This window comes from Lepus europaeus, chromosome 14 (genome assembly GCF_033115175.1).
Source record: "Lepus europaeus isolate LE1 chromosome 14, mLepTim1.pri, whole genome shotgun sequence".
In the NCBI taxonomy this organism is placed as follows: Eukaryota; Metazoa; Chordata; class Mammalia; order Lagomorpha; family Leporidae; genus Lepus; species Lepus europaeus.
The window spans coordinates 69,868,843-69,881,559 of record NC_084840.1 but is presented as its reverse complement, the minus strand read 5'-3'; the positions used below and the strand labels follow the sequence as shown (position 1 = coordinate 69,881,559).

The 12,717-nt window shown below is 41.0% G+C and overlaps 1 protein-coding gene across 4 annotated transcripts in view; it reads right to left on the bottom strand.

The window, feature by feature from the left end:
* Positions 1–12,717, bottom strand: part of USP6NL (USP6 N-terminal like) — a 198,524-nt gene that overhangs the window by 36,120 nt on the left and 149,687 nt on the right. For 3 of the 4 annotated variants that reach the window (XM_062210916.1, XM_062210919.1, XM_062210918.1), the window contains 4 exons: positions 12,326–12,433; positions 5,475–5,584; positions 2,961–3,009; positions 1,464–1,584 (listed from right to left, as the gene is read on the bottom strand). In XM_062210916.1, the coding sequence (XP_062066900.1) occupies positions 1,464–1,584; positions 2,961–3,009; positions 5,475–5,584; positions 12,326–12,433 (388 nt within the window). The remainder of the gene's footprint in view (positions 1–1,463; positions 1,585–2,960; positions 3,010–5,474; positions 5,585–12,325; positions 12,434–12,717) is intronic. The other variant, XM_062210917.1, reaches the window with a different exon arrangement.

Below are 12,717 nucleotides of genomic sequence, written 5' to 3'. Positions count from 1 at the left end.
CTTTTCCTTCAAGCTAGCTTTTTAAATGATATTGCCTATGGGATGGCAACCCGACAAAACAACACATTCTTAATTTTTAGAGTTACTTATGGGATGTGAAGTACCCAGAAATTGCTATAAAGCAAATAATATTGTTAAAATAATTAGCAATGGACATGAAGGGAGACAGATAACAGCAAACACCCACATGCTGCAACAACCCTAAAACCCCCATAAAAATCATACTAAGACTGTGGAGTTTAATGAATAATGGACTGTGGAAGTTTATAATTTTAAAAATATTAAAACAGCACTTTAAAAGCTGTTCTTAGAGTAACCAGTATTAAAATCATTTAGAATTTGATATTATCACATGGATGGCACTAAGAAAATAATTTTTGCATTATATGGACAAGTATGACTTTTATTTCCAAGATAAGTTGCAATCAAAGCTCTCTGAATTAAAGTTCACTGTGCATACTCTCAAGGATAAGGTTATTAAAAACAACATGCTAACTTTAAAACCATGAGAGCACTGACGTCTGAAATACTAAATGATCAAGTACCTACAACACATTATTGCCTTTTATGCAAAATGGATTGTTTTACAGCTGAAAGAGCTAAAACCCACACTTGAAATATAAAACTACAGCCGGTGCCGTGGCTTAACAGGCTAATCCTCTGCCTTGCGGCACCGGCACACCGGGTTCTAGTCCCGGTCGGGGCGCCGGATTCTATCCCGGTTGCCCCTCTTCCAGGCCAGCTCTCTGCTGTGGCCCGGGAAGGCAGTGGAGGATGGCCCAAGTGCTTGGGCCCTGCACCCGCATGGGAGACCGGGAAAAGCGCCTGAATCCTGGCTTCGGATCAGCATGATGCGCCGGCCGCAGCGGCCATTGGAGGGTGAACCAACGGCAAAAAAGAAGACCATTCTCTCTGTCTCTCTCCCTCACTATCCACTCTGCCTGTCAAAAAAAAAAAAAAAAAAGAAAGAAAGAAAAGAAATATAAAACTACTATATACATTTCCTTAAAATTCCTAAAAATAATTCCTCAATTAACAGTCTTTCACAAGGATTATACATCACAATATCCAGTCAATAGCGAGCATTTCACTGAAATGGTAACTGCATGACTGTCTGAAAGTTTTAGTCAAAAGACATCTTTTATTTCCCTCCCAAAATAGGACTTTTTCTAAATTCCTCCCAATCTACATTAGTTTTATCTGACTGAGAGTAAGTAAGGAAAGAATTGCTAAATGACAATAATATGCTCTAGAGGAAAAGACAAAGGAAAAATTAATGTGAATGAGAAGTTTAGAAAAGTTCAATGAAGAAACTTGAAATAGGTAACAAACCCTAATTAACTGAATAAGCCCTGAAACATTCAGATTGTTTTACGTAACTCTACCAAGTATCTCAGATTTTTGTTTGAATCCGTTTCTTCCTGTCTCTTATTTCCTTACAATAAAGCATGGGGCTTTCTTACCATGCATGGCGTGCTTGGGGCCCGAGAAGAGTTTGACGAGGGCCCAGAAGGCATCTTCCTCGTTCATATACATGAGGAGCAGAGCTGTGATCTGGCTCATCCCCTGACAGTACCCGACTTCCTAGAGCAAACAACACAGAAACTGGGGACTTTACATTCAAATTACATAGATATGCACATAGGAAATCCTAATCTAAATAAAAATCAGAATACGTCTAGGCATATTATTTAATGGGAAATTCTGCAGATAATCTTCACTGCATTATGTCACTATGAAAGAATAAAACTGCTCAAAAATAAATGTACCGGTATAGACACAGTCCAAATCTACACATATATATTTTTTACTGTCCTCTGATCAATATTGCTACATTTTCTTTAAAGAACACTAACATTTATTTCATTTTATGTACAGGTCTCAGCTTGCTCTTCCTTTTTTGCTTAGCTGCTGGCCAAGTTCTCCAGGATACGTGAACACAGCCAGAGTGGATGCTGCCAGAGCAAATGTCACCAGATGGGGTTACAGACTTTAACAGAACGGTAACACTGAGTCTGTGTGTGCAATTGCAGCCATGGGACAACTGGCAAGTACGCAAAGGAAGCAATCTGGAGAGGAAAACAATGGAATAAATAGTTCAGAGAAATAATCGGAGAGAGACATGTGGTCCCGGGGTGGGAGACAGAAAATACAGCTATCCTTCTCACCACCTGCTCCTCACTTTCGAGTCTCAACTTCCCTGCGGTCCAGCTAGGGCCCCTTTCCACAAACTAGGGTCCCTTCCACAAACTCGTCTTTAATATTCCCTAGCTGGAGTGAATTTCTGTTCCTACAACTTAAAGGCTTTAATTATAACAGAAATGATACCTCTGAAGGTTCAAAGGCTACTCCCCCTGGAACCGAGTCACGCGGGTATGTGTTTAACACACATATTAGGTCATTCCCCACAGTATCTTCTCCCCCACAATGTAGACAAAGCCTTAAGAACAGCATGTCCACCACCGGACAGTTTAGTTGTGGCCTACTCCTGGGACACCCAGTTAGCATATGTGGGATCCTACATGGGCAGTACTTAACAAATAAAACATGATACTGAAAGGTGACCACCCAGGAATAATGAGAAGTTGACAAGAGTCAAGTAAAAGTACTCTAGCCACTGAAGTCTATCCTTCTATCCTGCCCATTCCCAGTCTTCCTTGCTTAAAAATCAAATTAAAACTAGCAACAAAACAAAATAGTATGAAGGGAGAGGGAAAGTGGCATTCACTGGGGTATTGTGGTCACAGCTAGGTTTTTCCACTTCTAGATCATCTCTGCTCTGAGACCTCAGGGCTACCTGATAAAGAGAACCAGAGAGTTAAACCAACCGTAGGGCCGTCTAGTGCTGAGATGGAGTCATGCACCTAGAAGGGCCCTGCGAGGTACGGAGGACCCAAAGACTACCTCCACCTCCTAGGAGCACTTCTCAGAGAACCACCACCAGGCCAGCTCCAACTTACCGTATTATAAATAGAATATGCAGCAAGCACATGAAATAAAGATTGTTGCCTAGAGGAAAAAAAATATTAAACATAGTTTCACAAATTATAAAATTTGAATTTTTTTAAATTATAAAATTAAGAAACAAACAGGCTGACTGAAAACAAATAGTTTACATAAAATTACTATTGTAATAAAGCAATTATCCTGAGTTCAAACCAAAACAATACTGGAAACGGTCTAAATCTGAGAGTAGATTACATTCATTCTGATGGAATTTATATCAAAAATCACAAAGAATTTCAAAGTTTCTTAAACTGGTTATTCACTTTCATTGAATTTCTCTCTCTCTCTCTGTCCCTCCCCCTCTCTCAAACCATCGACAGCAGCAGCTGGCTTAACAGGAAGGGGGGCCCTTTAAAGTCTCAGGTGCAGTCTCAGCTAGCTGCAAAACCCTGCAGGCCTGGGGCGACGTTCCCAGGAAACTAGATATGCTCTAAATCAGCCTCCAATGTAAAGAGCTGGGATTTGGGGATCCAAGGATTGAAAAGGAGTGGATAGGAGCAGCTAAACTCACTATTATCCCTACTGACTCACCAATCCACAAGGAAGAATGCTTCCACCCGGAGGCATAACAATGATTCTACTGAACTGGACGCTGAAACTGCCAAGCAACTACTTTGCATTTCTTCGACCTCTCAATCCAAGCAATGAAGGAGGTTAAATGTGCTGGCTAGAGAGATAGATCCTGATTGCCAAGGAGAAAATGGGTTGCTGCTTTACAAAGGACAGAGGAGGAGTATGTGTGGAGTACAGAACATTTGGGCATCTCTTAATATTACTTGGCACTGTGATTAAAGTCAATGGAAAAACACAACTCACAGAATTTTTAGGAATCAAAGTTTCAGTCACCATTGCCAGCTGAAGTAACTTGCTAAGGGCAAAGGACATAGGGAATGGGCAGTGGAAGAAGACAACTATAACCACATGGCCAGTCACAGAAATGATGACTATTAACTGTCACAAGTATTTATTTCTTAATTTGGTAAGAATATGTTTGTATAAACATATATTTTTTCTTTCTTAGCTTCTCCCATAGTAAAACAAAATATACTATTAATAGTTATAGTATTTAAGGTTATCAAAACAGAAGTATAAATATAACCCAAGGACCTGGCATCTTCTTGTGGGGCAAGGATTAACCTATTTTGTTATAAGCATAATTGCTGTTTTGCTTGTGGCAGAAGTATGATTCTGTTATAGTCTTATTTGGAAATTAAGAATGATTTAAGAGATCTGTATAAGTACCAAGTTGACAAGAATGGACTGTGATGGCTGGCTTTGTGTGTCAGCTTGTCTAAGCTATGATTCCTCATTCATTATTCAAACATTGATCTAGGTGTTGCTGTAAAGGAATTTTGTAGATGTGATTAAAATCCACAAACCACTGACTTTAAGTAGAGGGGAAAATTCTAGATAATCTAGGTAGGCCTGATTCAATTAAAAGACCACAAAGGCAATCTGAGGCTTCCTCGAAGAATTTCTGTCTTTAGGAGCAGATAGCCCAGCAGTTAAGACATCACATTCCATGTTGGAGCATCTGGGTTCAGTTCCCAACTCTAGCTCCTTCCTCCAGCTTCCTGCCAGTACTGACCCTGGAAGGCAGTGGTGATGGCTCAAATAGTTGGATTCTTGCCACCCACACAGGAAACCCAGATGATGTTTTCAACTCTCAGCTTCAGCCCCAGCTACTGCAGACACTTGGGGGATGAACCTGCAAATGGGAATTCTGTCTGTCTGCCTTTCTCTCTCTGCCTCAGATAAAAAGATCTTAAAAAATTTAAAAAAAAAAATCTCCCTATGGACAGCAGTTTCAGCTTGTGCTCAAGAGTCCAGCCTTCCTGAAGGACTGCTCTATGGATTCGGTATTTTCCTAGTGAGCCCACACAAGCAGACGAGCCAACATGTGCACACATCTCTGACTATGTATTTTCCATTGGTTTCTGTTTCACCACATCGGACCCTGATTGACACACAGGTTAGCAAACCTATACCTTTCATTCATAAATTGTCACAGCAATGATATTTCAATGTGTAGTACTAGTATTGTTCTGTTATACGCAGTTTTTTCATTTCTCACTTTATTTCACTCATTTCTCTCTATTTTGGTTTCATTTATTCATAAATGATGAGGGAGTCAAGGTTACAGAGATATACTGATCATTGACAGAGTTTTCACATAAAGAATCTTCCATTTTTCTATGATTTTCAATGAAAATATCTATGTTTCTAAGAATTTCCAGATTATAAAATGATCATTTACCACTTGTACAGCACTTACTATATCAAATGTTAAAAAACTGAGGTCAAATTAGATTCTAAGATTCACAAGTGGATTGAAAGGATCTGTAAAGGCTTAAATCTTTAGGCTCTTATTCAAAACTGCATCCTAATCACATTTTAAGCTAATAAAGATTTTGATAAAGACTATTTATAAATGCCATTTCCATTTCATAATATTAAAGTTTACTTACTTAACACCATATCTGTCTCTAAACATAATATGGTCCCTAAATGTGCGGTTGACATCAAGGTCTATTTGTCTGATATCAGGTGAACAACCCCGTGCTCTGTGTTTTAATTTCTGAAGAAGAAAAAGAGAAGAATGTACATTTTTACAGAAATCACTTGTTGAAAATTCTATGACAAATAGTAAAATAACTCAATAAAAATTGGTTTTGGGTATAGGAAATTACTCTCATGGTTAAAGAATCAAAACAATATAAAAAGGTAGACAAAAGTTCCCCTTCTTTTCAGGGCTCCATCTATCCTACTCCCATCCTCTCACTCTTCCCGCACTTCCCATCACCTCCCCTCCATCCTGCTAACACAGTAAGATCTTAATTTAGGATGGAGAACTTTCCAGAGTTTGCACTATGATGTGAAAGCTCATCATGGCCAAGCCTTGCAATCTACTGATGTTTCATCCATTCCAGCGTGACTTTTTGGTTTTCGGTGCAGCTAACTACTGCCTTGTTTGTTGATTTGCTTTGTTTCCTACATACTACATTCAATCCCAAACTCACTATCAATGGTCTCCTCTGATGTCCCCACAGAAAGGTACTCCACCAGCTTACTCTTCTTGAAGACCTCTCTCCCAGAGCTGCGCGGCCGCTCTCCAGGCCTTCTGCACAGCGTGGCTCTCAGCATCTCCCTTCACTGCCTGCGGGTCCTCCCTTGGCTTTTCTGTTGTGTGAGGTCCCCTATTTCCTGGATCTCACATCTCTTTTTTCTTGGTTTATTCCCCTGCTCAGGAGGAACACATTCTCTACTAGCTCCTGTGAAGGGATGTATAGAAGTTGGAGTTTTTGAAATTTTGAATGCCTGATAATTCCACATTCAACTTTTTGGCTGTTTTGTCATTCTAAATTGGAAAATATTTTTGCTCAAAAGGCACTGCTTCACTATCTCCTGGCCTCCAGTGCTGCCATTCTAATACTTGTTTCTTTATATGCAATCTGTTTGTCTCCTGAGAAGTGTATGGACTTTTCCTGTAATGCTCAAGAGCTTCACACATCTGGACTTGCTTCCACAAGATTGGACGTTGGATGGATCCCTTCAAGCTTAAAAACTCAATACTCACGTCTCTCAGGTCTGAGAAACTTTCTTCAATAATTCCTTTGTCAATTTCTTTACTCTCTGCTCCTCCTATTTTCTCTTTCTGAAATTCTGATTACTACAGTGTGAAATCTTCTAAGCTGTCATCTACTTCTCTTACATTTTTTTTCTATTATTTTCTAGTTTTTGCCTTTATAATATACCCTCTGGGAAATTCTCTCAATCATTATTTTCCAATTAAATTTTTCATTTCTCTTTAGTTTTCCATTGCTATCATTTTTCTAAATACCCATAAACTCTTTGTTGTTCTCCAGTGTTCCTTTTAATAGCATCCTGTGCTTGTTTTATGGCTGTAATATCTATTTTATTTCTCTGAACATATTAACAATAGTTTAAAACTTTCTCTTCTTGCTCTATATCTGTCTCCTACAAGTTGCTTTTTGCCATTTCCCTTCATTTGTCTTTTATGTTAGTCCCTTTTTCCTGAAATAAATAGTTTTTACTGAAAAGTGAGCTGGTACAAACCGGGGTGCCCAGGTGGCCCTTCCATACTGTGGTGTTCACTGTGGAGTGACGTGGTCAGGCAGATATGGTGGGTCCTATATAGTCAGTATCTTGGATTTATTTCCTTACACTGATCATGTGCCTAGAGAAGGCTCTTCCAGTCTCCTGTCAGGAGGAAAACTCCTGGCTGCCCATGTTCTTGGAGTTCAGCTGAGGGAAGAAGCTAGACCGTCCAGAACCCAGGATCTCCACTCTTCTTGCTTTCCTGACAGCTGCCCCACCCTCAGCAGCGTCTGTGTCTTCCCCAGTCCAGAGTCCTCTGCTTCATCCTCACCAAATAACAAACCTCCAGTCTCGGGCCAGGACTAGGAGGGATGTTAGGGGTGCTGGGAGTTATGAGAGGCTGGTGCTGCAGGCAGCGGCTTTACCCACTAGGCAACAGCACCAGCCCCCAGATAGTACATCTTTAAATGACAGTAACACGAAGCTCCAGGTGAAAACTTATCACATCCAAATCAAAGGGAAGGGGTCAGGAGATGTCTCATAATGCGCCTTGAAAATGCATCCCCTCTTTCTCCTTCCTTTGGAAACAAAGCCCCTCTTTAGGCACCACCCATTCCATGAGTCGGCATGAACCATGAAGGTGATTTCATCCCCTCTTCCCAACACAGCCAAGTTTTAATTTTACTGTTGTATTTATCCATAATAACTAATGCTACACTTCCTACACAATCATGTTTTCCCCCAACAGAGAAGAAAAAGTTTCTTGACATTGCATCTATTCCTCTTGGTATGCTCCTCAGCACCTTGTCCAGAGCTTTGCTCCAAGAAAGCATAAACAGGTCATTGGGGGAACTTCAAGGACTGAGTGCTCATATATTCCAGGCTCCTAATAATTCCACCCATTTGAGAAAAATCAAGATAGATTTTTAAAAGGTAGTTTTACTCCAACTTGAAGTCCCAGGTAGTAGAGCATGTGTACAGAACAAAGTGTACCACTTTTGTAGAAGGACAATAAGAGTGGCCAGAAAAGAAAGACTTGGTTAAGCAATAAATAATGTTGGGAGAAAATCAAACAGTAAAAATAGCACCTAGGGGGGCCAGCGTGCAGTGGCACATCTGGTTAAGCTACCATCTGCAGCGCCGGCATCCCATATGGACGCCAGGTGGAGTTCCGGCTAATGTACCTGGGGAAGCAGCGGAGGATGGCCTAAGTGCTTGCCTTCCTGCACCTACATGGGAGACCTGGAAGAAGCTCCAGGTACCTGGCTTCGGCCTGGCCCAGCCCCAGCTGTTGCAGCCATTTGGGAAGTGAACCAGCAGATGGAAAATCAATTAATCTCTCTTTCCCCTTCTCCCTTGACTCTGTTTCTCCCCCTCTCTCTGTAATTCCAACTTATAAATAAACAAAAGTGACATCTGTGATGGTGTTGAAAATTATGGACTCGAAAGCATCTTTGTTTTCGTTACACATTTTCACTAAATCCTTCTCTCATATTAACTGGTCATTGGATAATTCTATTGCATATAAGAAAAACCTTTATGTATAACTGAAAATTACCACTGTATTGAGGTATACTGGATTTGAATAGTCTTTTCCCAAAATTCATGGCAGTCCAGAACCTTTCAATATGACCTACTTGGAATCAGTTTCTGCAGATGTAATTAATTTAAGATGAGGTCAAACTGGATTAAGGGGGTCTCATCAGGACAGGCAGAGATACAGAGAGAAAAATGTCACGTGACAAAAGAGGCGAAGTCAGACGCAACGGTGCAGCTGCAAGCTAAGGGCGGCTAAAGACTGTTAGCTGGGACGAGGCAAGAGCTGTTCTTCCCTTGAGACTGGGCTAGAGCTGGCCCTGCACACTGCTTAAAGCTTCATGTCCTGTAAAACTGTGTGCTCCGGAGGACACAGTTCCTGCTGCTCAGGCACTGGGCTGGTGGGGTGTGGCTACAGCTAAAAGTCACATCCGAGGGTCCACAGAGGACTTTCTACTTTTGTTAGTTTCTACTTTTCATCAATGAAACTCATATTTACTGAGCACATACCACACACCTGGTACTGGGGTACCGTACTAAATGCTGGGGTTCTATGGTTTACATATTTCGTTTTGAACACTGGCTCTAAAACTGTGACACTAAAAACAAATATCTAATCAACAGTCTAAAGTAACTGATAGTCTAAAATCCTGGGACATAAACAGATGGCATGTGTAAAGTCAAGCAACTAAATAAAAAGTGTTTTTATTTTTAAAGATTTATTTATTTACTTGAAAGGGTTACAGAGGTAGAGGCAGAGAGAGAGAGGTCTTCCATCTGCTGGTTCGCTCCTCAATTGACTGCAATGGCAGGAAGTGTGCCAATACGAAGGCAAGAGCCAGGAGCTTCTTCCATGTCTCCCACGTGGGTGCAGGGGCCCAAGGACTTGGGCCATCTTCTACTGCTTTCCCAGGCCATAGCAGAGAGCTAGATTGGAACAGGAGCAGCCGGGACTCGAACCAGTATCCATATGGGATGCCAGCACTGCAAGTGGCTGCTTTACCCGCTACGCCACAGCGTCGGCCTCCAAAAAATGTTTTGTTCACACAAAATGAGAGACTCTTTAAATTAACCAGCACTTACTACCCTTCATCTTGATGAAATTATACCTAAATATATATATATATAATACATATACATGAATATTCAAAAAAGAAAAAAATATCCAAAGAGCAGCAAAGCCAAGTAAAATAAGAGAGCCACACAATGACAAATACTACAAGTTCTTGCTCTTAGGAGGAAGCTGAAAAAGCTGATGTCACTGAACAGTGTAGAAGAGTGGTCAGCAGAGGCTATAGAGGGAAGAAGAGAGGATGAATAAAGGGATTGGAAAAACACGAACCAAAACGCAGCCGCAGTCAGCAGGAAGGAGTTCAGCTGCTTCAGCACAACACAGTGACTATGGTTACCATGATCTATCTTGTATCTTATAAAGAACTTAAAAAACCCCCAACACACTGAAGTTATAAACTTTTTTTTTTTTTTTTTTTTTTTTTGGACAGGCAGAGTTAGTGAGAGAGAGAGACAGAGAGAAAGGTCTTCCTTTTCTGTTGGTTCACCCCCTAAATGGCTGCTACAGCTGGGGCGCTGCGGCTGGTGTGCTGTGCCGGTCCAAAGCCAGGAGCCGGGTGCTTCTTCCTGGTCTCCCATGCGGGTGCAAGACCCAAGCACTTGGGCCATCCTCCACTGCCTTCCCGGGCCACAGCAAAGAGCTGGACTGGAAGAGGAGCAACTGGGACAGAATCCAGCGCCCCAACCGGGACTAGAACCTGGGGTGCCGGCGCCACTGGCGGAGGATTAGCCTAGTGAGCCACGATGCTGGCCTGAAGTGATAAACTTTTACAGAGATGAAAATGCTAATTACCCTGATTTGACTCTTCTAATTCTATACATGCATTGAATTACCACAATGTATTCCATAAATATGAATCACGTGTCAATTAATTTTTTTAAATTTTCTAAAAAAATTTTATTTATTTGAAAGTCAGAGTTACACAGAGAAGGAGAGGCAGAGAGAGAGAGAGAGAGAGAGAGAGAGAGAGAGAGAGAGAGGTTCCATATGCTGGCTGCAACAGTCTGAGATGTGCTGATATGAAGCCAGGAGCCAGGAGCCAGGAGCTTCCTCCATGTCTCCCATGCAGGTATAGGGGCCCTAGCACTTGGGCCATTTTCTATGCTTTCCCAGGCCATAGCAGAGAGCTGGATCGGAAGTGGAGCAGCCAAGACTTGAATCAGTGCCCATAAGGGATGCCGGCACTGCAGGCTGCAGCTTTACCTGCTACACCACAGTACTGGCCCCATTTTTTTTTTTTTTTTTTTAATTTTAAAAAGGGAACACTAACATGCCTTTAATAACTGGCATTTTCAGTTCAAGTGAGTTCTCAACTCCCAACTTCAGCCTAGATTTAAACTATAAACTTTTGTTCATTTTGTTTTAATTTCTTCTAAGGAACATATTTCAATATCTAGGGGTCAAAGATTTTTAGATAATAAACTTTTATGCCTTTCAAAGGTTAACATAAAATTTAGGTTTAGAAATGGGCCTATTGGGGCCAGAGCGTGGTGTGGTGGGTTAAGCTGCAGCCCACAGTGCCAGTATGCTGTAGGGAGCCAGTGCAAGTGCCTGCTCCACTTCAATCCAGCTCCCTGCTAACGCACCTGGGAAAGCAGTAGAAGATGGCCCAAGTCCTTGGGCCCTGCACCCATGTAGGAGACCCAGAAAAAGCTCCTGGCTCCTGGTTTTAGCCTCCCAGTCCCAGCTAGTGCAGCCATTTGGGCAGTGAACCAGTGGATGAAGATTCTCTTTCTCTGCAACTCTGCCTTTCAAATAAATAAATAAATCTTAAAGAAGAAAGAAAGGGGTAGGTGATTGGCCTGGTGGATAAGACACTGCAATCTCATATCAGAGTGCCTGGGTTTGATACCTGGCTCTGACTCCTGACTCCAGCTGCTTGCTAATGCAGACCCTGGGAGGCAACAGCGGTGATGGCCCAAGTGACTGGGCTCCTGCTACTCCCATGGGACACCTGGACTGAGTTCCCAGTTCTCAGCTTCGGCCTGGCCCATTCCCAACTGTAGGGGACATCTGACTCGTGAGCCAGCGATGGAAGCTCTGTCTCTCTCTCTGTCTCTCTCTCTGCCTTGGAGAAGTCATATTTAAAAATAAAAGAAAGCAGACAGCTGAGATGACAAGAAGGCAAATTTAATGTATTACCTAATTCAAGGAAAGCATTACTAATTACTCAGACAAAAGTTTAACTTTTTATTAATAGAAATACCATAATAATCTTACAGGCAAATTCTTTTTTTTCACCCTTTTAAGAAAAGAATCACATATAGGCAGGTGTTAGATAAATTTCTGGTGTTATTTTCCATAAACTCTAAATGTGTCACTGAAGATCTCTGTATTAATATTACGTTGCAAACAACTAAAGTTTAGTCAGTTTTCCCCACAAAAATAATCCAATACTGATTGATCATTTATATATTTAAAAAGCATTTGATATTTACCAATAAGTGACATCAACAACAGAATTCTTATTAAAGCTTTTGTTTGAAAATTAGACTGCCATCCACAAAACCAACAGACCTCCATTACCCAACGCAATATAGTTTTAGAATAATTTTTAAGTTATGATATGAATATCTTACACTACCTTGAAAGCTAAAAGAAGTGGATTTTACTTTTTAATTTCGAAATAACAAGCTAGCTTTATTTACTCACACTGTAAAGGTCTCTTGTTTCTTCTTTCATTTTAGGGATCTCAAGAAGGAGAGCCCAGACTTCACCTCTGAGCTGGAGTGGGATTCCTTTGTAAATTCTCCTGTGAAACTTATTAAAAGAAAAGAAAACTGGAAGTTACAAACTGACCAGAGCTTGTACTAATCCTTTCAACTGACTGAATTAATATACATTAGTTTTTTATTTTTGAAGTATCTGTGATAATTAACAGATACCTTTTGATTAATTGATACACTGAAGTATTGTCGTCTGTTGATCAGATCCCAATAAAGAGACAGAGACACAGAAGGGGAGACTAACAAGAAGACATCAAGAACGCCCAGCATGTCAGAATGCTCACACCAGCACAGAAGTGCCCTTCTAGTGGTACCACA